We start from the raw sequence: 26,789 nt of genomic DNA, 5'->3' as shown, positions 1-26,789 counted from the left end.
CGAGGCTAAGGGCTGTACCGGTAGCTATGTGGTTAATCTCTCTCCTATGTACTTCAATACAATGATCTCATGAGCTGCTTTACATGATTGAGATCCATATGATAAGCTTGTAATCTAGATGTCGTTATGCTATTCAAGTGGATTTAACTTATGTGATCTCCGGAGACTCCTTGTCCCACGTGTGTAAAGGTGACGGTGTGTGCACCGTGTGGGTCTCTTAGGCTATATTTCACAGAATACTTATTCACTGAGTTATGATTTGAGTTGGATGTCTCTATGAAATTGTGGTGTGTTAGTACCTCCTATGAATGCTCACAGTGACAGCGTGGGGTGTTTATTAGTACTTGGGAATACATCTTTAAGGTTTTCCTACATGATGAATTAGTGTTCGTTATATTGCCAGAGAGTAATTCAGAATAGCATAGTGAAGTGCTTATTTATATTCCTTTATGATTGCAATGTTGAGAGTGTCCACTAGTGAAAGTATGATCCCTAGGCTTTGTTTCCAAATACTGCAATCATCGCTTATTTACTGTTTTACTGCATCTTTACTTCCTGCAATATTACTACCATCAACTGCACGCCGGCAAGCTATTTTCACGGCGCCGTTACTACTGCTCATATTCATTCATACCACTTGTATTTCACTATCTCTTCGCCGAACTAGTGCACCTATACATCCGACAAGTGTATTAGGTGTGTTGGGGACACAAGAGACTTCTTGTATCGTGATTGCGGGGTTGCTTGAGAGGGATATCTTTGACCTCTTCCTCCACGAGTTCGATAAACCTTGGGTGATTCACTTAAGGGAAACTTGCTGCTGTTCTACAAACCTCTACTCTTGGAGGCCCAACACTATCTACAGGAAAAGAAGCGTGCGTAGACATCAGCCTCCATAGCGACTATCATGCTTTAATCATGGTGGCCTTCAAAATCAGGCACACAAAGTATAATAATACAGTCTACACTCTTCTTATATAAAGAAATTGATCATCCCAGAAATAATGTCTAAGATCATAGAAGAATTTCTTTCGTTGTTGATAAGTAAAATGAGGTGGTATAAGTTCTCCAACAATAAAATTAGCATAATCATCAAACCATGGAGAAGCTATTCTTGCACTTGACACATTAATGTTTGCAAGTTGTTCATTAGCAAAGCTATCATTAATAGGAGTGAGATCTACCCGAATATTTTTCATTCTAGATAATTGACCAGCTACAGGATTATCCTCACCTTTCATATCAACAATATGCAAATCAAATTCTTGAAGTAATAAAACCCATCTAATAAGCCTAGGCTTAGCATCTTTACTATTCATAAGATATTTAATATTCGAATGATGAGAGTGCACTATGACTTTAGAATCTACAATGTAAGGTCTAAACTTATCACATGCAAAGATCACAACTAAAAATTCCTTTTCAGTAGTTCTTTGGGCGCCATCGAGAGTTTTACTAGCATAATATGACATTTAGCTTCTTATCAACTCTTTGTCCTAACACAACACCTATCGCATAATCACTTGCATCACAAATAATCTCAAAGGGTAAATTCCAATTTGGCGGTTGAATTATAGGAGCACTTATCAAAGCATTTTTAAAACATTAAAAGACTCCACATAATCATCATTAAAAGAGAATGGAACATCTTTTAGTAAAATATTCGTAAGAGGCTATGATATTTTAGAAAAGTCCTCAATGAATCTTCTATAAAAACCAGCATGCCCAAGAAAACTTCTTATACCTTTAATATCCCGCGGGTATGATAACTTCTCTATGGCTTATATCTTCGCGTGGTCCACTTCTATGCCTCTTTCTGAAACTCGAGGCCCAAAGACTACACCTTCTGTAACCATAAAATGGTACTTCTCTTAGTTTAGGACTAGGTGTTGATCCTCAAACCGCTGCAGAACTTTGTTAAGATTGAATATGCAATTATCAAAAGAGGTACCATACACAGAGAAATCATCCATAAATACTTCCATAATGTTTTCAATATAATCAGCAAATATATCATTCAGACATCTTTAAAAAGTAGCAGGAGCATTGCAGAAACCAAATGGCATTCTTCTATAAGCAAATGTACCAAAGGGACAAGTAAAAGTAGTGTTTTCTTCATCATCTTTGTGCACATGAATTCGATAAAAACCCTGAAAAATCATCAAGATAGCAAAAATGTGAATGTTTAGATAATCTTTCTAGCATTTGATCAATGAATGGTAAATGATAGTGATCTTTACGAGTAGCTTTATTGACTTTCTAAAATCAATGCACATTCTTTAACCAGACACTGAGCTACAAGTTCATTTTCCTCATTTGGAACCACAATGATTCCACCTTTCTTAGGTACACAATGAACAAGACTTGCCCATTTACTATCAGTTATAGGGTAAATAATAATACCGGCTTCAGTGAGTTTAATTGCCTCTTTTCGTACCACTTCTTTTATTTTTGGATGAAGGCGCGGCGTTGGTAATCAACAACGGGGCGTTGCATCTTCTTCCAACTTAATGTTATGCATGCATAAAGATGGACTTATACCTTTTGGATCATCAAGTGAATAGCCAATAGCTGGCCTATGAGCACGCAACACCTCAAGTAATTTTGTTTTTTCTTCTCCTGAAAGATTAGCACTAATAATAACAAGATATATTTTCTTCTCATCAAGGAATGTATATTTCATATCTTCCGATGAAGGTTTTAATTCAAAGCTAGGATCCTCTTTAGGTGGTGGTAATACTCCTAGATTATCAGGTGGAATATGTAATTGAAATTGTGGTGGTTGTTAAGATAATATTTATTCTAGTGCTTCTCTTTCTTAATTATTAAATGGCTCCTCTTGATTAAGTACATATCGTTCCATCGCATCCGATGAAGCGGCCGCCACAGAAGCAAGATTTCCACTATTTCTTTTTGAAAATTTTCCTTTTCTAAATGCTTATCAGTAAACTTTGAAAAATTAAATTCTAACCTTTCACCAAGACATTTAATGAATACTTTCTCTTTTGGTGAACTAATTTCAGCACCCACTGTATGTAAGAAAGGTCTTCCAAATATAATAGGACGAAATGCATCTTGGGAGCAACCAAAGACAATAAAATCAGCGGGGTACTTAATCTTTCCTACTAATACCTCAACATCTTTTACCATACCAAGAGGAAAAATATACTCTTTATTAGCAAGTTCAATAGTTATACCTGTTTCTTCCATGTGTATGGGATTAATGTCAAGCTTGATTTCAAGATATATAGAATATGGTATCACACTTATACTTGCTCCAATTTCACAAAGACCATGATAGCACGAAGTTCCAATATCACACTTATACTTGCTCCAATATGACAAAGACCATGATAGCATGAAGTTCCAATAGCACATGATATAATAGCACATGATATAATAGTGAATATGGTATCACACTATTTTATACCTCTTCTTGATCAAGCAATTTCCTCACTCACAAGTAGATTTGAACAATATAAGGGCTACCAAAAAAATCTTTGGTTTCTTATTTACCTCTTGAAAAATTGGAGTCGCTTGATATCTTCTTATGAGAATCTTGAGGCTGCCTTATAGAAGATAAAAAAATATGATATTGATGCCAATGATCTGTATGTTGAGCTGAAGTTTCTTTAAGAATTCATTCCAAAATAAAATATGGGCGCGTGCTGAAGTTCTGAATTATTTGAAGCAGCATGATTATTTTCCCAACACAAGTATTGCATATAGAATTTGGTTGATCATTCCTGTGATAGTAGCACTTGTTGTTTGCTATTATTTATTGCTCGATTTGGTCTTGTGTGGCTCCTAGTAAATGGTTTTTCTTCCCAACTTGAATTAGGTGTTTATAGAACTCCACCGCGCTCCAACATACCTTTTTTAGCATCGTTGTTGATCTTTTAAACACGTTTTTTACGTGGGGTTTCACCTGTTTTCACAACTAATTCGTGTTTTGGGTTTTGTCAAAGTTAAACCATGTAACGTTTAACTAAATATTTAGGATAAAATATCAACGTCTACAATATAAAACCTATAGTGTTATTTTTGGTCAAACTTGATAAGCTTGACTTTGACTAAACGTCTAAACCTATAATAACGCCAAGTAAATGAAAACTGTGGGGGCATGATTTAGGGGTTAAGGTCTGGCACCAGACAGGATAAATGCGGATGAGCCTCAGTTATTAGTGGCAAACCAAAACAGCAGCAGTGGCATGCATGGTGTCGTAATTACGTACTACGGCACGCCATCGTCTTCATGCTGGCTACAGATCAGCATGCAGTCAGCGTACTGGGATTCAGATTTGGATGTAATTAATCATGTAGGGTGTTTTGTGCTCAGATCACGGGCCAGCCCCTGTGTCGACGATCTTCGGCTCAGGCTAAGCTGTCTGCTTATCTTTTCTGGACAGCAAGTCAGTAACTAACCTGGCCAGCTTTCAACTGCAGCCGGTTTCAGGCTTTCAGAGCTCCTCTGAACGGTAAAACTTTGCTGCTCAGCTCAGCTGAGAAGTGAAGATAATGCATCATCTAAATTTGTTTATCAGTCGATGTTACTTCCTCCATTCCATGAAAGATGTTTAGTTATCTAAATTTGAATTTAGTGTCTACATATTTCTAAATTTTTATAATAAAATATTTTTCATGGGACGGAGGGAGTAATTTTTCCTAGAAATAAAATATTTATTGCTGAATCTGCTATTCCATGTGTTCTAGTATATAACCATGCAGCACATGAAAGCGTACACGTGTACGTAGACTTCAGATGATCGAATTTACACACTAGTAGCTAATTTTTTTTATCAGTCCATGTAACTTCTTCCATACCATGAAAGATATGGATCGCGAGTTCCGCCAAATTGCAAGGTGTTCCTTTGCCTTGCAGCAAGGAATAGATATGTTGGACAGCTGGCAGGCTGAGTCGGCATGGACTACCACACCCGGTGTCCTGCTCATCTGTGATCAAGTGGACGAGATCTTAGATTGCCTTCTGATGGGTTCCGTCCTGGCATACGAGGTGGGGCAAACTTCACTGTACGCCGCAACTAGACACCAGCTTGTTAGCTGGTTGCAGGAGAAATGTGGGGGGCCGGGAGCAAACTGTGACTTCTGGACAGGATTGACGCTCATATTTCGGTGTCTATGGCGTCATCGGAGTGATGTGGTCTCCGAAGGTGCAACCCCCTCCAAATTTGCAGTGGTTACGAAGATCTCCGACAATGCAGAGCTTTGGCGAGCTGCTGGTCTTCGAAGCGTTCTCGCGTCAGTGGATAAATGGAGATGTCGCGAGTAGTTCGGTAGTGTGTGCGTGTTGCCTTTCTTCGAGGTAGTGTGAGTTGCGTTTCTTTGGCGTCTGTGCCATAAACACGTTCTATCTCAGCCTCCTGGCATCTCCTTCTATGAAACCGATACGTCTATCCATGACGTATCATTGAAAAAAATACCATGAAAGTTGTTTAGTTGTTTAATTTAAATTTAGTGTCTAGATATATCTAAATTTAGATAATAAGACATCTTTCATGGAACCGAAGGAGTATGTTTTTCTAGAAATAAAATACTTATTGCTGGATCTAGTATTCCAAGTGTTCCAGTATATACAATGCAACTCATGAAAGCAAACACGTACGCTTGAGATGATCGAATTGGACACGCTATAGGAGTAGTAGCTAGCCAGTAGCCCAGCTGCAGCATACTAAGTACTACGGTACTTTGCTAGAGGACGCGCTGCCCATCGTGCCGTTCTCTGTTTGCTTTGAAATCGTCCCTTGAAACGCGCGAAAACAACACGGATGAGCCGTGCTTTCGGACCAAAACCGCCAGGACCATGCATGGGAAGCATACCCTCATCCGCCGTAAAGCACAGCAACAGTAGTTAACTACCAAATGCTGCAAACGCCCCCAATGCTATTCCAGGAACTATACACTGTTCGATCGGCCAACATCATATCATATCGATGGACGTACGCACGCACGGGGAGTAATGACTGTATATCAGTATATGTACGGGGATATATACAGCATATGGTTGCTACTGCAAAACGGTAGAAAACATACGCCAAAACTAAGTATGTACTACGTAGTAGAGAAGGGATATAGATATATACTTGCCCCAGGAGGACAAAAATCTTTTGCTGTAATGAGCGAATAGGTACAACGCCAGATCTTTTTCATACGCCAAAGCTGATATGTCCCAGTTTAAAGCATCGATCTTGGCCGTTAACAAACGGCCTGGATTTCATTCAGAAAGCCGTGGAAGGAAATTTGTAGAAATCATCATGCATTCTTTGGTGCTCCGTACATAAATAATTTTACCATAGAGTACCAACAGTAAATAAAATATGGTAATTTAACAAGAAAAATATCAGAAATATCCCTATACCATATTTTCTCAACGAATTCAGAGCGGATCGAATAATGACCAGTTGCGAATTCCACACGAATATGCGAGACTGCAGAAACCGAGCAGACTTTGTGCGGAAATAAATTTAATCGGATATGTATGCACATAAGTAGGGTGGCAAACCATATAATATTTTTTGATAAAACAAGTTATGAACACTTATACAAATAAATAATGTCACAAGACATAATGGATAAATATAGCATAACCACATGAGCAAAGTAAGCTCATAAATGAAATAACCCAAACATAAGTGCTAGCATAACACCACTGCATGCTTTAATAGCACACTTCAATAGCTCAGTGTATACTCATTTTCTTTAGAGTTGTTGTTTAACGGAAAAACTCGAAAACTCACTAACTACTAAATATGCTATATTAGTTTCGACGTTTCGGATGAAAATCAGATTGTTCGGATAAAATCCGTCGAATAATTGTAAATAACTTTTTGAAACGAATATCCAGGTGTTATTTGGCATACCATATCCAGTGTTAAGTTCAAAATCGAACATTCTTATTGATCAGATTTTGAAATTTAATTTAAATTCTCTAAAACAGATTGAAAAACAAATGTGAGGCAAATATTATTCTCTCCTTTTCCTCCCCTAGACGTCGGCCACGACCCACGAGCATAGATACGCAGCACGCCTACGTTTGCTTTAGTGGATGAGAGTGCAAGGAAAAGGCCCAGCTAGGCCAGGCCTAATAAGTAGGTTAGAGGAAATTAGGCCTGTTCTATTGAGCCCATGTGTAGGGTGATTTAAAATTGTGCAGAAATCCAATAAAATAAAGAACATACAAACAATGTCCGGCAACTCATATACTACTTGGATAATTCAGAATACGTAAGAACGAATCTGTAAATCGTTTTGATAAATGAAAGTTGTGCTTGCTTTGAAAGTCTCTCGCTTGAGCAATTCAAATTGGTTCAATATATATTTGTATCGACTCAAGCAAAAACCACAAAGTTATTGCTACGACTACCTAAAGTAACACCCCATATTTGAAAACATGCGCATTTTGGTATTTCACGCTTTCTCATTACACATGAGATACAAAACACATACTTCCTCTATTTCATATACTAAATCAACAATTAGTATAAGATGGAGCAAGTATTGCACTTGCGTACACGTCCCAGCCGATCGATCGAATCATTTTGTACCGCAAACATCTCGTTGGTTCTCTAAAGTGAATTTTTCGAACACGGGTACTCCTAAATCCGATTAAACTTACTCCAGTACTGAATTACATAATTATCGTACCACCAAGTTACATGTCAAGAGGAGGGGTTTTATTTAAATTGTTCATATAAAACTTATGATTTTTTGCTTAAGCTACATACTTTTGAGTTTGAGTATAAAAATTGGCACGCACATACATGTGTGTTCTCTACCCGCAAATATTTTTAATATTTTGTAAATGCTAAAAATTCGAATTTTTAGACCTGCAAGTTATAAGGTTTATGAGTACCCGTGTCCCACTATGTATTTTCTGTTGGTACTCCCTTGCTATACGTGTCGGGTCGATTTTACTTCGAAGGATCCGCTTGTCCGTCCTCTACACTGCCGTCCAGCTCACCCACTGCAGCAGCTGCTACCCCATCGTACATTTGTACTGTACCACTGATGATTGATCCGTGCACGTTTATACTCCCTTTGTTCGGAAAATAAATGACTCAGATTTATGTAGATTTTCCTATATTTATATATTATATGTGTTTAGAATCTTTAGATATATGTGAGTCTAGATAAATTTAAATCACTTATTTTTGAACGGAGGAGCGTTATATATATATGATCATGCACTGTCAGTGCGATCTTGAGGGGTCTGAGTACTAGTGGTGCTGAGAGAACCAACATGTGGTTGAATGGTTAGGAGGGCAGTGATACCCCCAGCCCACCAGAGTTTAAATCCTAGATTTAACACTTTGGTGTCTCATAAAGACGAATATTCTTCAGTGGGATGCGACGTTCTCGTCGACAGCGAGGCGTCTGTGGTGACTTCGAAAATCTCAAGACCTACCGGATCAGTTCTTCAACGCAATCTCTTGAAGGTGCTCATATGGGTCGGATGTGCATGTGTGCGTTCATAGAGATGAGTGTGTGCGCGTATATATGAGCGTCTTTGGTTGTACTGTGTTTCGCAAGAAAAAGAGCAAAAAAGAGTACTAGTGGTGCTCCAAAATGTGTTTCCGTACACGGGGTTTACACAGTTCCACTTGCAGACTCCAGCTCATAAAGGCTTGCTTTCGAGTGAGCTCCGGCCCGACACTATAGACTCCAGCTCTTCTCCGAGTCTCGTAGGCGCTTTGGTTGAGCTTGTTGGTCGCGCTTCCGGCTGGAGCTTCTTCGGTAGTTCGTGTGGGTGTGTGGTATCGTTCTGTAAGCTGTGTTCAGCACTTTGTTTCGTTCTCGCCGTTGGTGGCTTTGTTAATTCAAAGTTGGGCACTTGAGTGCCTTTTATCTTAAAAAAGTTCCACTTGCAGACTTGCAGTGCTCGCAAAAAATGCTTCTTCCTACAAGAAAGTTTACAAATCCACTTCTACGTAATGTTTGAGCATTTATATATGTATGATATTTACTTTCAGAACTTTTTGTGTTTTCATCGACCAAAACGAGGTTCCGCTGACCAGTCTCTTTCCAATCGATTTCCTTTCGCAACGATCGTCTTTGGACCGGAAAGACAAGACTGTCGATCACGTTTGCCTTTTTCATAATTCGTTTCAGATACGGGCGAGTGTCTGGTTTTGGGACCAAAAATAGGCTACGCGAGCAGTAGGTCTTAGCCGCATGCATGGGTCCTCATCCACCTTAATTATTGACCTTATCTCATCATCATCATCTTCTCGAAATCACGTCCAAATGATGGCCATAATTACCTTTTGTTTCCTGTTTCTAGATATAAGGTGTATATATAGCTTTTGACATGAAAAGTAAAAAATCATACATAAAGAAAAAATTACACCAGGCTTAGACGGGACTACCAGTGGACAATTGGCTTGAGAAAAAAGAGAAAGAGAAGTTTGCAAAAGATAACAAAACACAATTAAATCCTTAAAAAAGTTGTCTGAACATGTGGTGCAGTGCAATGGACATTATATTCTAGATTTTTCTCTCAAAAAACTATACACCTTATATCTTAGAATGGAGGAAGTATCTATTAGCTCGAAGGGTATATGATGGTTGATCCTCTATCTCTCTCGCTCTCCCCGCAGGACCACACTACCTTAATCAAAATCCACTTGTTTTAGTTTTTCTTTCATTTTCGGAACCATTAGTCTTCCATTATCCAAATAAGAGTTGGCTACTTGTTGGTTGATGATCTATGTAAATGGTACGGATAATTTTTGTTTCAAAGCTGTATCCTCATCTGTCTTTAAGATACGGTATGCAATTATTCAAATTCGACGGATATGAACACGGTTACGGATATTTGTCACGCGGATATCCGATGAATATGGTAGCGGATATGGTATTGCTATTATCTAGCGTATACTGACTATCCACCATTTTTCGTGAATTATCCAATCTTCTCAATTAGGATAATCCGGTTAGATTAACCTACTCACGGGACCAAATACCTAATTAGTCCATTAGCCAAAGGGCTGTTTTTATATATAATGGATGCCGACACCATTTTGGGCTTGCCTCTATGAACTTGAAAAGTTGATGATTTATGGGCTTGGAATTTTGAAAAGAAGGGAGTCTTCACACCGCATGTTAGTAGAGACGAAGTATCGTCGTGAGGTTGGCTAGAGAGAAGATGAACCTCATTAGACCAAACTATAGAAAGAAGGAGCTGGACGTCTCTATGGAAGGTCAAGGTTCCCTCTTATGAAGTCGTCCTATGGAGACTTGCTAAATTGTCTCTACCTTCTTCTGACCTCTTATACATCGGAACATGGTGACCACAACCAGGTGTCTTGTGGAAAGTTGGACTCCGAGTGTCCAATGGCCCGGTGCGTATGGGCGCAGAAGAAGATGAAGTACGGGAGCATCTGCGTGCTACTACTGAGCCAAACTCGAAAAAATTGGATCTTTGTGGGATGGATTCCATGTCGCATGAAGAGTTCATCTTCAGATTGGTGTAATTTGAACAACTTTCCACTCTAGTGTTATTCTTTTGAATATTTTTTCCATATGTTTTGTGAAGTTGAAATTATGTCTCATGTATTTAACCGATAATAGGTAAGTTCTATAGGACCGAAATCAGATCGATAATGCTAGAGCAGAATACTGGCCTGTAAAAAATAACACATTTAACAAATGAGTGTTACGGAGATGCGAATGCTAGTGGATGTGTTGACATACAAGAAAAGACCAGATTAGAAACGAGATAATATGTGATAGGCTAGGGATGGTACCGGTCAACGAGGATTAGTTCAACATTGATTAAATTGGTTTGATCATATCCAATGAATACCTAGAGAATCACCAGTTAGGAATTCTAATGAGTATGGAAAATACGAGGGGCAGAGGACGATCAAACTTGATATGAACGGAGATGGTAAAAAAAAATTAGGTGACTGAAATATTCCTAAAGATTTGGTTTCTGATAGGACCGAATGAAAATCAGCGTTCCATGTGTCAAAATCTTAGTTTACTTGTTCTTTTTTTCTCTCTCTCTCTTTTGAATTTTCTTACGTTTTTGTTAGGTTTCATATTTAGCCTACCCAAACATGGTTGGGGAAAAGACTTTAATGATGATGATGTTGTTGGTGGTCGTTGTATTTAACCGACAATCTTTGTACTGTTTCAGTTTAAATTCGCTCTATTTTCAATCCGAATCTATTGCCCGATCTAATCCTTATTTAAATTTACATCTGGTCAAAAAGTAAGGAAAAACATCAGAGCAAGTCGAAGACCCTGGACTTCTTCCTCTCCCCGTCCACAGTAACGAGAGGCGATTTGTGAAATCCTGTAGGCTTCCCACTTCGCCGGCGCCGATTCGTCGGGTCCCTCGGCCTCCGTCGGCCGCTCCGGCGGCGGGAGGGCGGGGGAGCCTCGTCTCGCTCCGTGTATATAGTAGGGGTGCGTATGGTGTCCAGCCGGCGGCGTCGGGCGGAAGCGGCGCGGCCGGAGTGGTTTTGCAGGGCGGTGGTTCTTCCCTTCGACGGCGGTGCTCTCCGAAGTCCTCGGCGTCGATCTACCGTCTCCGTCGAGCCTGCAGGTCTACGGAGCTGCTGGCCTCGACTTCCCCACTCGCCGGATGCCGCGGGGCGGCGGATCTGGCCGGAGTTGCCGAAGGTGAAGGTGGTACCGTACTGCATCGAGGATGGCGTCAGCCGATGCAAGGTGGAGGTTCCTCGGAGCCGAGTTCCGTCGACTTCCCGTCCGCCAGGGGTCTCCTTCCGTTCCAGGGCTGTAGTGGAGGAGCGGCGGCGGCGCGCCGTAGTACGTCTTCGTTGTTGTCGTCGTCTTCGTTTGCTTGCAGGACCGGCTTGTTTTTTCTTTGTTTCTTTGGGTTGTTCTGTAAGCTTCCTGGTATAATATCACTTGATCTTTCCTCGCAAAAAAAAAAAGTAAGGAAAAACATACAAGTAAAGCATTATCCAACCCAATCAGATCTGCACACAGCACCGTAGAGAACAATCTCGTACGTCACCTACCATCCGGCTGTATACGGTACGTATTAACATATTCTCCTGACGGATGCTGTATGCGGTCCGTGTGGCACGACTCACGTGTGATCCCCACACGCAGTACCTCCGTATTATGTTCCGTGGTCCATTCCATGCCATCAAATATGCTTACGAGTACCGCAGGCCTGTGCTACTCTACGTAGTGACAACAGTACACTAGGAAAAGTAAAAAAGCTCGATCATCTCTATGGTGTACACATTCATCAGTGCCGTAATTTGGGATTACTACCAACGAGAAAACTAATTTCACCCACCTGAACCCGTTGTTCTGGAACGTACCGCACGTACTGAGATACTGCTTGGTGTACTTCCGCTGGATTAATCAGTTCACAACTCAATACGACCTTCCAATTAACTTCCCTCCTGTTGTCGACAAAATGCATATCATAAATTCAGATCCTTCTGCAGTAATAGCTGTTGAGCGTTAAAGGCCTAGGCAAACGCGTTTCCGACACTAACTTCAGTTCCAAGTGTATGCAAACGAGCTTAACTACATCTTAAGCCAAACCGGGTGTGTTTGGTAGACTGGGGCTACTCAGAATATCTTCTCCCAACCGAGATTTTGAAGGAATCCTTTGTTTGTTAGACCGGTTCTTCCCACCTCCACACTGCTAAGGAGATACGGAAAAGGGCTCAGCGCCCTGCCGAGGAGCGAAGGCCGAATCGAGCTTCTCAGGTCGCCCAGGCTGAACTCATCCCCGCAAAAGACTGTAGCATGGGCCCCGCGCGTCTCTCCTCCCCCCAGACCCCCAGCCCCCTCCTCATTTCCCCCCAATCTTGCTCTCCCTCCCGTCCTCCTCCTAGAGAGCAACCACCGCCTCCTCCTCCCTGCGACCGTCCCACGCCCTCTTCCCGCTCCGGCGCTCCTCCACCGACGAGGAGCTCGCATGCCTGCCCTCCTCCCGCTCCGACGCGAGCCACGGCCGCCGGCATCTGACGTTTCCTCACGCGAGCAGGCCAGCGCCGCATCGGCCTCGCGCTGCCATGGCCTAGCCCCGTCTCCAGCCACGGTCGCGAGCAACGGCCGCCTCGGCCTCGCGCCGCCTCCAGCCAAGTCTGCCTCCCTCACCGGCGCGAGCCACGGCCGCCTCCCTCACCGGCGCGAGCAGGCCAGCGCCGCATCGGCCTCGCGCTGCCATGGCCTCGCCCCGTCTCCAGCCACGGTCGCGAGCAACGGCCGCCTCGGCCTCGCGCCGCCTCCAGCCACGTCCGCCTCCGTCACCGGCGCGAGCCACGGCCACCTCCCTCACCGGCGCGAGCCACGGCCACCTCCCTCACCGGCGCGAGCCACGGCCGCCGGCCTCCACAGCAGCATCTCTGCCATGGACGAGTATTCTAGGGACCCGATTGCTCTTGTTTCTTATATTTAGGGACCCGATTGCTTTTTATTTTTGTATGGCCCGGCTCTAGTCATACATGACCACCAAACAACTTCTCTACTCAGCAAATCTCAACACATCCGGCCTGCCAAACAAAGCAAAAATCTCAACTCAGCATAGTTGAGGTGAGCATAGTTGAGGAGAGATGAAGAATCTGAGTAGACCCAGGCTACCAAACACACCCTAAGTATCTTGAAACTACACAAAATTATATTAACAAAACGAATGAATAACAGCTGCAATGGATTTGGATGAATAGACTGTTGTTTATCATTATATTTGGATAAAAAATACTGCTGTTAGATTCCCACAAAGTTCAAATATCAGTGAACTCAGAATACACCGGTGATAAAGATAGAACAACTATACAAGATTGAACAGAACATGGTATGATAACTGCATACATTCTCAAAGGAGAGTTTTGAACGGCTTCATCAGACAAATTACTTAGTCCAGCTTCTCCAGTTCGCCCATCCTCTCTATTATTGCCTGCAAGTATGTTAGGTGCTGACAGTTACTTATTTTTGGAATACATAGGCCCGTGTCCAGCGATTTCAGTAAATCACAGAAGTTGAAAATACATAATTTGCTGACCGTACAGATCACTGCAAGTGTTACTTCATCAAGAAGAAGAAAGGAAGCATTAAACATGCCGAACCAACATGTCCATAAGCATCCACTTTTGCTCAGGGTGCTGTTCGTTGCAAGTGTTAAAAAACCGTTTGAGTTCAAACTATGAAACTGTGTGTCTTTTTATGTGCTAGCTTGATCGCTTGGTTTGCAACCAACGACAGAAATTGAGCTAACCTACTTGCTGCTTGTTTAACACTCTTTAAACACACCTAACTATGATAGTTTAGGGAACACATGAACACACTTTTAGTGGCACCACTGGGCTTCCACAGATCGAGGCTGACACCACTAGCAAGTTAAGAGATTTAATGCACCAACATGACTTGTACTGCCTAAACAAAGATAAAACGAAGTCTGAAATAGTGAAGGGACATGTTAGACCCCCACTGTAGCCCTAGTCCCCACCTCGTTCTTTATGCAAATAAAAAAATATGAAAAAAATTCAACCCAAGTGGATCTCAACTCAAGAAAGCTCATGAATTTGATCATAGCATAGTATATCGCCATGCCGTCCTTACGGAAAAGAAAAGGCTAAAACCACAATAATTCTAGACAGCATAAGCTGGCCAATCATAGGTCTCCCAATGGGACTAAACTGAGTTATGTTTCCTTCATTTCATACGGTATTAAAATGAGGAAATCGATATATACATCTATTAAATGCGATAAAAAGAAATAAATAATTACGATCAACACTATTGTGTCAGAAAAAAGAACAAAGAGATACACACCTTTTTGCTTGTCTCTTGCAGCTCTCCAGCAAGAATAAACTCATCTAATATCAAGTAAACCTACATGATAAAGTGAAATAAGAACAAGATACTTCCAAAAGAACTGCAAACTACATGGTAAAGCATATTTTACACGGGTGCAAATAAATGATTAATTGTTGAAAAATAACCTGATACTACGCTGATACAGAGAGAGGTTGCGTAACAGAAATGGTCAAGATGTCAGTAAAACCTATATGCTCTATGTGGATAACTATTTCATACATCTCAGTCGCATCCACACATTATATTATTACTATTATTATTACATTATTATTGGATAACCTGAACCCTATCAATAATTTTATATCATGAAATTCATTAAGTTGTTGGTGAACATAATTGCAACATAAAGCTTAGTAAGTTTGGATCTTGGATATACAGAGGAACTTCGCTAAGCAACATTATTCTAACAAACCATATACGCATATCAAGTGAACTGGTACCCCTCGAATCAAATGTTAATTGTTACACATAATATTAATTATGGTTATGCAAAAATATATTGAGAAGAAAAGTATGAATTGGTTAGCCAAACATGTGTCTGTTCTAACACATAAAAAGGGATCAGAACAAGACCATAAGCTGAGTAGGGAAAGTGTGAGCCAGGGATGAAAAAACAGTTACCTTATGAAAATTAAATACTAAATCAAGCTCACAGACGTTGCTGAAGAAATGGTCCAGTATCTCAACGAACAAGTGGATGCATTCCAAGTATGCCAACTCATTGTCTGTGATATCTACACAAATTGCGAAAAATAGTCCAGCATATCTCCTGTAGATAACTTTGTGCGTGCGAAACTGCATCAGAAAAATTCCACAATGAGGCAAAAAAAAACACAAACCAAGCAAATTTAAGGTTCAAGTGCTGCTATAGATCATATGCCAGATTTTACAGTCTGGAATCAGTCAATGCACTAGGAAACTACAAAGCCAGATCTACTAACTTTAGCAATGAAATTGAATCAATGGATTCATCAGAAATCAAGTTCAGATGGAAAAGATTACAAAGAGGTTCTATATTGTTACACTTCCATATATACTTTAGTTGTCAATTGCAAAATTAAATTTAGCTATGTGTAGATATCCAACAAGGAGCTAATCAGTCGACACAATATTGTCTCATATAGCAAGTCCAATAGTGAATAAAAGGTCTTATAACATGTCTATTTACATTCTTTTGAGACAAACAATAGAATAGGGTAAGTCATGTTTTCCTCACTTTCTCAAAGTCTCAATCCAGATGTAACTAATACCTAAGGTTTAAGTGGGTGTAAGCAAAGGTCATAACGTGTCTATATATATTCTTTTGAGACAAACAATAGAATAGGGTAAGTCATATTGATAAGACAGTGGAAAAGTCTTGTTACTAGACGAGAAATCAATCATCGGACCGTGTATAAGCAAACATACCAGTGAATTGCAGACAACAGAATCTTGGATTACCCTAGTAGTTGAAAACAATTTGGATTCACTAAAGACTGCTGTGTGTTGATAGTAAATCATACCCCTTTTCGTATTCCTTTAGAACTAAAATGAATAAACCGCTATCCAAACTATCGTTCTTTGGAAAATTTATACTACAAGAAATCATATATCGTAATCCATAGCAGCTGCATAATAAGCCAGCACAGAATAAAAGGAAGATATAACTCATGCACACAATTCACATCGCAATTAATAGTTTCTCGCTTCCAATCCCATCGATCAGCTCAAGAAAGTCTGCTGATTTAAGCACCCAGCCAACCAAACTGCAAATGAAAGAAGAGTCCTTTCGCTGGTACTACCTAGTCTCTGGCAGAAGGCTAGTCCTAAGCTAACTAGTCATTTTTGTGCCAAGAGAAAATTGTGCAGCCGAAAATAGCTCAGGATCGAATCAATATCAAGCAGTCGACATACCTCCACGAAGTTGGTGAACTTGGGGTCCCGATTGACCACCAGCCGGTGCACCTGTAGACCGGCGAGGAAACAGGATCAACAAAGGACAAACCGAAACTGGAATCGGGCCGAACTAATGGTGATCCGCGCAACCCTCTCACCTCGTACTCGACCTTGTGCTTCTCGGAGTCTTCCAGCGGGACGTAGTACTTGGCCAGCCGCGTCTTCCCCTGCCGGTTCTGCAGCAGGATGAACCGGATCTGCAGCGCCAAATCCAAGAAATGGAAGAATATTTAGCCAGTCTCGATTAGACGTAAACCTGGTTGAATTGGTGCGGAAGCGATTGGTTGCGGTACCATGTCGTAAGATCGGGTTCGTAATCGGGGATGGCTTCGGGTCGATTTGGCAATCGATTTAGGTTTGGGGAGAGACTGGGGAATTCCCTTCTCTTCCCCTCTCTCTCTCTCTCCTTGACCACGTAGTCTGAAACTCTGAAAGACCGTTGTAACTCCAATTGGTTTCATATATTTTTGTCCACTTTGGACTATTTTTGGTAGGAGAATAATTTTATAAAAACCCGTCTACAAATTTATCCTGTACACCAGCTTCAGCAATTGACACATGGACAGGAGTGAGAAAAAATACAGGATGTTGATATCTATTTTTAGCCATATATATACCACTTGTCGACTACTGAAATTCATCAAATCATCTTAATTATACCCTACATCTTATATGTGCACATCTTATAGGTGCACGAATCACAATTTAAGTTCAAGTTTGATGGTACGCTATAGGCGCAAAAAAATTACATATAGAATAACATACACATAGTTTTATTCAATAACATTTAAAAAAATTGGTGGAAGAAACATACACATAGTTGTCCATCTCCAGTTCTCCACCACTATAATTGCATATTAGGCATTCTCCAATTTGTGGATAATTTAACAAAAAGTGACTTTGGTACATGAGCATTAGTGTTTTCAATTTTTTAAAAACATATTTATGAGATTTCAAAAAAATTGAGCTTAAATCTGCACATACATAGAAATTTTCTGAATGTATTGTAAAACTTTCGGAAGAAAATATGTCGTATTATGAACTATATAAAAAGACAAATTTCTAACAAAAATTATCCATATATATAGCCATAATGTTTTTTTGTAGCTAAAATTATAACATAATTTTTACCGAAACTTCGCACGAGTATTCATAACATATGTATGTATTCATGGAATAATTTTATAATTCTTTAATACATAAAAATATAATATTTAGATATTTCGAAAACCGGAAGCACTGATACTCATGTGCACCAAATCTTCATCCTTCAGCATAATTTAAGAAAAACTAAGATTACAAAGGAGCAATATGTAGGAAATTATCACGAAGGAGTACATGTTTTTGTGAAATTTAACTCGGCTCTCGGGGTGCATATGCTCTCTCTATCAAAAAATTATATTTGAAATTATTGAAAAAAAATTACAAAAAAATTCAAGTTCCATAAAAAACTAATATTTTTTGTGATCTATATAAGCAACCTTATTCTCTGCACCGATATTTTTCCTTTTTACACACGCCACATGACAAATTAATTCTTCCCGAAATGACTTCTAAGCGCGTAGCATGTGAATATGTGTGTGAATTGTGCATTTTTTGTTTTATTTTTTTGAAAATTTCAAAATATATGTAAGATTTATTTTAAAATAAAGATAGGATATCCTTCCAGGTTCCAAAATACCACTTCCGTACGCACAAAAGCAACTTTTGCTTACGAAAACAGGCGAGTACTACTATTATTGAGTATGATGCTCCAAGAGATTAAATCAGTACAAAATTTAGCGTAGAAGTGGCAAATGTTTCGATTGATCGAAGGATCCAACATCAGCTCATAAGGGTAGAACACAAGACAACTCTCGCCACGTTAATATTGAACAGAAATCCCATTTCATCGGCAATACAGAGCAACCTCACAATTTACCACACACACACACATAGGCAAAGGCATTTCCACATATGAACGCGTGAACAACCGATAGTTCTCCAAATCGTGATCTCCTGCACAAGTCACAAGCGCTATGTGCTCGATCACACATCGGCCTTCGACGTCCTGACCTCCGCGCCCTTGCCACCGCTGTTGGCGTCCTCCCCGGCGATGCTGATGACGCGCGGCTCCCGCCTCCGGTGCTCGGCAACCTTCGGCACTGTGACGGTGAGCACGCCGTCCTCGAGGCGCGCAGTCACGCGGTCGACGTCGGCGCCGGCAGGCATGCGGAACCGGCGCCAGAACCTCCCCGCGGCGCGCTCGGCGCGGTGCCACCGCTCGCCCTCCTTCTCCTCGTCCGCCCTGCGCTCGCCGGAGACGCGCAGCACGCGGTTGTCCTCCACCTCCACCTTCACGTCGTCCCGCCGCACCCCGGGCACGTCGAGCGAGATGACGTGCGCGTCGGGCGTCTCCTTCCAGTCGCACCTCGCCAGCGCCACCGCCGGGGAGATTGCCCCCGCCTGGCTGCTGGCCGACGCCGGCCTGGACACCGCGAGCGGCGTCTGCTCCAGCACCCGGAACGGGTCGTCGAGCAGGTCCCATAGCCCGCCGCTCAGGCCGTACGGCACCAGCGCGGCCACGGGCGGGGCCAGCACGGCCATTGCGAGAAAAGCCGCTACGGCCAGAGCCTTCTTGGACACAGCCGCCATTGCTACACTCTCCTGTATACGAAGCTTCAACTATTGTTGGATGAACCGCTTTGTTTCGCGCTAGCTGCCTAGCTCTCGATCGTGTTAATTCGACAGCGTGTGTGTCGATTCTTTTCCTTACTCGAGATGTGGCGTGAGCTCGTCGGTATTTATACAGGTTGTGACAGGTCGATTTCCATGCAAGCAGCTAGCTCGAGGACTCGAGAAGCTTCGTTCGTTTGATCCCATTTCTACGAGCTTCCGGAGATATGGAGGTTGGTGGCCAGGAGTTCCCGGGGACTCGAGAAATGTCTTCTGCCTGGTTGGGCCTAGCTGTCTCACTGGGCTTAATATATGGGTCCAGTTAAGACATAGTTGACTGAGAACTTTTTTTTTCTCCCTCTCCGGTGAGCCGTTGGCCCCCAGCCACCGCCAGCTGAACCTGAGCCCTGCCAGCCCGCGGCTGGCGTGCTGCCCCTCTCTGCCCGAAGCTTCTCCTCCGCCGGTCCACCGCCACCCCAGCCACCCCTCTAAAGCCCCCACACCCTTCTTTTCTAGCACTTGTGACCACGCACCCGCACCCTCTACTTGAGTTTCTTTCTCGCCATCGCCCTCTACGGCGCGGCAACCACGTCATCATCGGCTATGGCTCGCTGGTCTCTCCTCCTCTCCTCTCTTCATTGTTTTTGGGTAGTGTGTGCAAGGAAGAAGAGAATCTTGAGAAGATAAGGTGGGGACTGGATAAGATAGACCCATAGCACGAATGTAGGAGCGTTGATCTATCGGTGTTGAGTTTGATCGAGCCCTAAGATAAATCTCAGTTTGTTGAAAATTAAAAAAATTGTTAATATGTAGATCAATTTTACGGTCACATGTAGACAAGCTATGACCATATTGGTACCAAAGTTGTGATATCCTCAGATTGTTCCAAAATAGTTTGAGTGAATTCCACTTTTTACCCTGTAGTTCTGCATTTGTGACACTAATTACCCCGTTGAATTAAAAAATCATATAGATTAGGCATTTTAGAACATTTGGACCCTTGATTTCTGGTGTGTATTCATTGGGCAAGGTGTGAGGTGATTACCGACTTTCAAAAATATCATTACGGGGACGAGGAATGAAACAATTATATAAGAGAAGTCTGGACATAATTGTAGATGATGGCCTCCGATATTTACACATTTTGCCGCACCACATCGACGAAATACGCAGGTCCTATCTAACAAAAATAGAAAATTGCTAAATTGGGGTAAAACCGTGTTTAAAGACTCCTAGATGTGATATTTGTGTAAAAGTTGCACTAAATGGGGTAATATGTGTCACAAATGCGCAACTGTAGGGTAGAAAGTGGAATTCACTCAAATAGTTTAACAACTTATATGTTGTTCTGAAGGGCAAAACTAAGTTATGGGTCTAGGTTTGAAGCCCTCTTCTATACAAAGCCAAGGGCAAAAATATGATGCAAATCAACCAGATGATATTGAGCTACAAATCATTTTAAATTTCCAAACCTAGCTTGTAATAGCATGCACCCAAAAATTTCCCTTTCCCTACTATGCACACTGAAGCAAGAGAAATTAAATGGCATACATGCAAAGTACAACATTTTTCATATATAGAAAATTAGAGTGTTGTAAGAGTAAAAATTCTCCCATCTTGTACTTAATTTCACTCACTTCTCTCTTTCACCCTAATGGTGTAGAGGAGATTGAAGACCAGCCTCACCAATACTACCGAATGGCTGCCACGGTGTCGAGGCCGGGAAAGTATCATCGTGGTGGCATGCCTCCACCACCTCATAGGTGGACAAGGATGCCACCACAAACATTCAGAAGTAGGGAGGTGTTTAACTGTTTGCTCTACGATGGGGCGAAGTTGGTGAAGCCAAATAAGAGGAGGATGCCATATGTTAGGAGGAAGATGTTGGCAACTGACAAGATTAGGAGGTGATGGATAAGGTACAACGAGAGCAAAAGGCTTGCAAGGATGATGTGGGCGGTGAATGCACTAAGACTTAGGTATGCATGTATTTTGGAGATTGAGGATTTAGCCTATGTTAAACATCTATATGTGGCTGGCTGAATGTCGTTATAAATTATTCATGATTCATTGAAGTGAAACCTGCCATAGATGTCACAAATATGTGTACTATTTCTAAAGAAAAAAATTATCGTTTTTTTGCGGGGGGGGGGGGGGGGGAATCCCAAAAGACACATGGATTTTCCTCATGATTTAAGAAAGTTACGTATTCTTCTCTTTTGTGAAAAAATAGTTGCGAACAAATTACAACCGTCAATGTTTTCAGAATAGTCTCCCAGAGACCTTGTATGACCCTTTCTAGTCTAGTGGAGTGAACGCAGTTAGCTAGCATCGTACTTGACGACGATTGAATAGAATACCAAGAAGTATAATTAATTTTGGTTTTGCTAATTCTTAGCCGGCTGAGAATTAAGTTAGAGCTCATACATCTTTTTTGACTTTGTATCGTGTGGGATGAAATTGTAAGTGGGTTGTAACTATAAAGAATCTTGTTGCAAAGGGGTAGCAACTGAAGTTTTTTCGTAACTGAGAAAAATAGTTTACAATACAAAATCGTGAGATCCCATCACGTGACTAAGAATTAATTTTCGGTCGATTGAGAATTAGGCACGCCCGAATAATAATCAGTTAACACATGTGCAGAAGTATAGCGTTACGTGGAATGTCAGCCGTGTGCACCGCCAGAAACAGCTCCGAGTCTCCGACTCTGTTCCAAACTCAAAAATAAACGCAGCTGCTTCCAACGATTCCAGCTTGATCTTGGATTGCTCTACGTGCACTTCGGGGCTGTATCATCAACTGATTCTTTCCAACGCCGACTCGGATCGGTCTACGTGCTAGCCATGGTTATATAAACTACGCCGTAACCAGCTACAGCATCGTCCCAAATAATTTGAACCCGTGAGCGATCGATTGGCCGGGCAGACATGTCGTCGCGGAAGCGCTTCTCGCTGCCGGTGGTGCTCGCCTTCCTCCTCGCGCTAATCTTCCTCGCCGGCACAGGCTTCACGGTTCATCACAAGGATCATAGTAACCTGACATCAGGATCACGAACGGACAAAGTTTCTGAAGATCCCGGCGCAGTCTCGCGTAAACTGCTACGCATAGTCCATGGAGCGAAACAAGCCAAGAAGGAGCCGTCGGGCGGCAAGGCTTTACCGAGGGGCATCGTGCACGGCACGTCCAACCTCGAGATGGTGTCCATGGTCGGCGACCCTGAGAAGCAGCACGGTGGCTCCTCGAAGAGCCTCTTAGCGATCCCGGTGGGCATCAAGAACAAGGCCGCCGTCGACAAGCTCGTCTCCAAGTTCCCGGCGGACAGATTCACCTTGATGGTCTTCCACTACGACGGCGCCGGGGAGGATCAGTGGGATGACCTCGAGTGGTCGCGCCGCGCTGTGCACGTGTCGGCGCGCGGCCAGACCAAGTGGTGGTTCGCCAAGCGGTTCCTGCACCCCGACATTGTCGCCGAGTACGACTACGTCTTCCTGTGGGACGAGGACGTCGAGGTGGACGCCTTCGACCCAGTCCGGTACCTCGACATCGTCAAGAGAGAAGGGCTTGAGGTATCTCAGCCGGCGCTCGACCGCCGCTCCGAGATCCACCACGGCATCACGGCGCGTGCAACAACCAACGGAGGAGGCGACGTGCACAGGAGGTTCTATAAGGCGGCTTCGGCCTTGGGAGGAGGAGGGTGCGACGACAGCAGCACGGGGCCGCCGTGCGCGGGGTGGGTGGAGATGATGGTGCCGGTCTTCTCCCGCGCAGCGTGGCGCTGCAGCTGGGGCATGGTCCAGAACGACCTCGTGCACGCCTGGGGCCTCGACTACAAGCTCGGCTACTGCGCGCAGGGCGACAGGACGCTCAAGGTCGGCGTCGTCGACAGCGAGTACGTCCTCCACAGGGGTGTCCCTACGCTCGGCGGCACCGAGGGCAAGGCCGCGGCCTTCCGGGTCGCGGTGAGGAGGCGATCGCATGCTGAGATGCAGATTTTCGACAGGAGATGGAAGGAAGCTGCAGCCAACGACGCGTCCTGGATTGACCCGTACCAGTAGCCAGCGAAGACAACTAGTGATCGGTAACTTCAGAGTAGATAGATAGTAGTAGTAGAATGTTTTACTGATCGATCAAGATGGCTTGAGATCTTCATATATTCTTTCTTGTACAGCATCACAAATTTGTGCCCTATATATAGCTCTTTGTTTGTTTCAGCAAAATTTGTTTGTACAATAAGCAATGGGATGTTGACATGTTGTACTGAGATGTTGTCAAATACTCTTACATTCAAATAAAAGCAACTATCAGCAAGGAACAATGCACAACAGACTAGCGATGAGTGTTGGCTGATGTTTCAGAACCGTGCTAGGTCTTATCCCTGCAGGCAAGGAGTTGCAGATCTAAATTGATCAGACCGATTTACTGATTTTACGTTTTTGGCATCTACTTCCTCGGTCCCATTCAACATGTCTTAGATTTGTTTAAATTTAGACCAATCTAAGACATGTTTCGTGAGATGGAGAGAGTATAAGTTCTGCTAAATAACCAACTTCGAGACCAAGTTGCAATATCTAGAAAGCCACATTCATGCATCAACAAAAGAGCTTTCACCAACGCAGCGAATTTACAGCACTGGTGCATACCGGTGTCATATCCACCGTCCAGTCTGCTTTGAGATTCGTGAGCCTTTTGATATTTTGTCCAATATAAAACTAGTAATTGAAATATGAGTGAAACTTTTGTAAAACTAAACTGATACATGGGTAACATTGTGAAACATTTTGGTAAAAAAGTGAAACTAGCTACTGACATCACTACCGTATGTTTTACAAAATAATCGTGTTTCAATTATGTTTCAATTTTATTTCATAATTTTATGAGAGAATTGAGTCAGCACATGGTTGATGTCATTGCTGACATCACTGTTGTAGGCACCAGCAACTGTAAAAAGAGGTTTTCGGAGCTTTCACGGGCATGCCTGACTTGGTTGTGAAGTACAACTAGAAGGATAGCCCGCGCGTTGTAGCGGGAATTTCCCCGATAACTCTATTTTGTAAAAAACAAAAGGATATAAGTTGATTGGAATAGAATGTTATTTGTAGGAACATGCAGGATTCAATTGGTGTAAATAGTCAAGAGGCTAACTTAAAAAAAAACTAACTTGAAATGGTTATGTAGTTGGCGGCTAAAAGTTGATGATGTGGATAATTGGATGGCTTAAAAAATAGATGATGTGGCTTGCATGTAGAGTATTAATGAATATTAGTGGGGGATGACATGGACAATTGGATGGCTAATAGAATGGATGATGTGGATAGCTTGCATGTTAAGATAGATAACTTAAATGATCCTCTAGTGAGGTTTTGCTTTATAAGAGATATAGATTCCCAAACATAATCTAAATCTGACTATTGGTAAGTGTAGATTCTCCTCTTCCTCACGCCCCGAGCGCTAGTTATTTAGCGTGCCACACAAAAGAGATAATCCCTCCGTTACATAATTCTTGCCTTGTTTTTAGTTGAAATTTGAAATAAAACCACAACAATAATTATGGAATAGAGGATTAAATAATAAACGGAACTCATAAACACCCAGCGTGACGGGACATGAACCGTTGGATAGATGCAAGCAAGGGAAGGATGGCAACTTTGATTTTTTTTCCAGCTCCACGTGGCGAACGGCCACTAGATCACGCCCTAAGTTGCCGTGCCCTATGGGGTCCACAATAAAAGTTGTGAGGTGAAAGTGTGAGATGAATAAAAGACATGTACAGGTAGGGATTATTACCATGAGTCTTTTTGAATTTTGATTTTCATTTTTTCTATCAGGCAAAAAGGCCCTGGCAAATTGGCAACCTGATTTCTCTTGAATAGGCGAACCCCATGAACTACATGCAGCTAATCTTACATAAGCCATTAGTATGTATGATAAATAGAAAGATGCATCTCCTCCTTGAAGGTTAGCGTGGACAATCCAAAAGAAATGTCAAAGCATAAGCCACAAATACCCTCCACGTAGGCCAGCCGATCCAAATTACTTATAACTGTCAATTTTGCAACAAAATTCGAATGAGGGACATGGTTTATTCATAAGAAGGGCAACACTGTTGTTCTACGTGTATTAATTTTTTCACATGTAAAAATAGAATACAGATCCTCAATTACTCTTGTGTATGGATCAAGGTCGGTGTCGTTGACAACGAGTACGTCGTCCACAAGGGAGTCCCTAGTCCCTACACTTGGCAGCACCGAAAGCAGAGCTGCGGATTTCCGGATGGCCATGAGGAGGAGATTGTTCGTTCAGATGCAAATATTCAACTGGAGATGGAAGGAACTTACAGCCAAATACGCGTGCTAGACAGACCGTTACCATAGTCCTAGACCACTAGCTATCAGTAGCTTCGAAGTTACTCCCTCCGGTAGGGAGTAGATGATAAGTGTAGTTACTTAGTATATGATTTTACTGATCTAGATAGTCGCAGCACTTGTATATGATGGGGTGAAATCTTTACATGTTCATGCACAACATCACAAACTTGTGCCATATATAAGCTCTTATCGTGTTCTCGTTGCTTTTTTCAACGAAAAAGGTGTGTTTACTAAAATAATGTCAAGTACGTACATTAAAATAGAAGCAACTATGTGCAAGAAACAATGCTCTAGAAACCTAGAATAGGCTTGCTCAATCAGCTCTCTATTGTTTCCGAGCAACGCGCCTCAGCTCTGTAATTTGGCTGAGGATTACAAATGAAAGTTATTTTAGAGAGGGGGTAGCTCTGGTAAGTATATATGTACACAGCATGCAAAATATGTGAATCCAGAGGTGAAAACAATTACTCCCTCCATCCATAAAAGGATGTCTCATAATCCTTTTGTGGCAGAGGAAGTAGGGTTTTTGGTCAGAAAAATTGGTGCTAATCTGCAGAAAGAAGTGTGAACTTTTTGTTTTGATGCTTTTCGTCAGAAAGTAATGCAAACAGCAGAATTCGGCGAAACATAATCTCCAGGAAGATGTAAAACATCAGATAACGTTGCATACTGCACCAATTGCTTACTTCTCCACGAGATCTCTCATGGCACGCGACAGATCGATAATCAACCGGAAATCCTTTTTCATATGAAGAATATACATCGATTCATCGACAGGTCGAGAACTACCAAACAAGCAAAAAAAAAAACTAAAGGGTTCTAGCTACTGGAGTACTATTGCTGCTGATGATGAGTACAACCGTGGCGGCTACCGGGAAGTAGCTAGGAGGAGACGAGGGCGGAGGGGTCAGGCGTAGCCGGTACCGAACAGGACCGCATTGTTGTCCGCCTGCTGGTTGAGCAACTCGGTAAGCTGATTCTCTTGATCAATGGAGAACACGAGCG

General features: G+C 42.3%; 2 protein-coding genes and 1 pseudogene across 2 annotated transcripts; 1 reads left to right on the top strand and 2 right to left on the bottom strand.

Annotated features, from left to right (window-relative positions):
- Window positions 1-13,666: 13,666 nt before the first annotated feature.
- On the bottom strand, window positions 13,667-17,189 carry LOC124703504 (AP-2 complex subunit sigma). Its single transcript, XM_047235713.1, has 6 exons — window positions 17,058-17,189; window positions 16,863-16,961; window positions 16,723-16,773; window positions 15,451-15,624; window positions 14,785-14,844; window positions 13,667-13,909 (listed from the first exon to the last, which is right to left on the bottom strand). Exons 1-6 carry the CDS (start codon window positions 17,058-17,060, stop codon window positions 13,868-13,870), a joined length of 429 nt encoding a protein of 142 aa, XP_047091669.1. The 5' UTR covers window positions 17,061-17,189; the 3' UTR covers window positions 13,667-13,867.
- Window positions 17,190-18,792: 1,603 nt separating this feature from the next.
- LOC124703503 (21.9 kDa heat shock protein-like) lies at window positions 18,793-19,398 on the bottom strand. Its single transcript, XM_047235712.1, has one exon. It carries the CDS (start codon window positions 19,396-19,398, stop codon window positions 18,793-18,795), a length of 606 nt encoding a protein of 201 aa, XP_047091668.1.
- Window positions 19,399-22,346: 2,948 nt separating this feature from the next.
- On the top strand, window positions 22,347-23,501 carry LOC124696613 (annotated as a pseudogene).
- The last annotated feature ends 3,288 nt before the right edge of the window (window positions 23,502-26,789 follow it).

This window comes from Lolium rigidum, chromosome 3 (assembly GCF_022539505.1).
Source record: "Lolium rigidum isolate FL_2022 chromosome 3, APGP_CSIRO_Lrig_0.1, whole genome shotgun sequence".
In the NCBI taxonomy this organism is placed as follows: Eukaryota; Viridiplantae; Streptophyta; class Magnoliopsida; order Poales; family Poaceae; genus Lolium; species Lolium rigidum.
This window is presented reverse-complemented; position numbering and strand designations above follow the sequence as displayed.

What these genes read in the sequence shown, in the direction of transcription:
- LOC124703504 (XM_047235713.1), bottom strand. An exon ending in AGTTCACCAACTTCGTGGAG is followed by an intron (nt 15,625 to 16,722) that starts GTATGTCGACTG and finishes TTTCTGATGCAG; the next exon opens with TTTCGCACGCACAAAGTTAT. An exon ending in TAGTATTTAATTTTCATAAG is followed by an intron (nt 14,845 to 15,450) that starts GTAACTGTTTTT and finishes TTTATCATGTAG; the next exon opens with GTTTACTTGATATTAGATGA.
- LOC124703503 (XM_047235712.1), bottom strand. Translation starts at nt 19,398, where the DNA reads ATGGCGGCTGTGTCCAAGAAGGCTCTGGCCGTAGCGGCTTTTCTCGCA.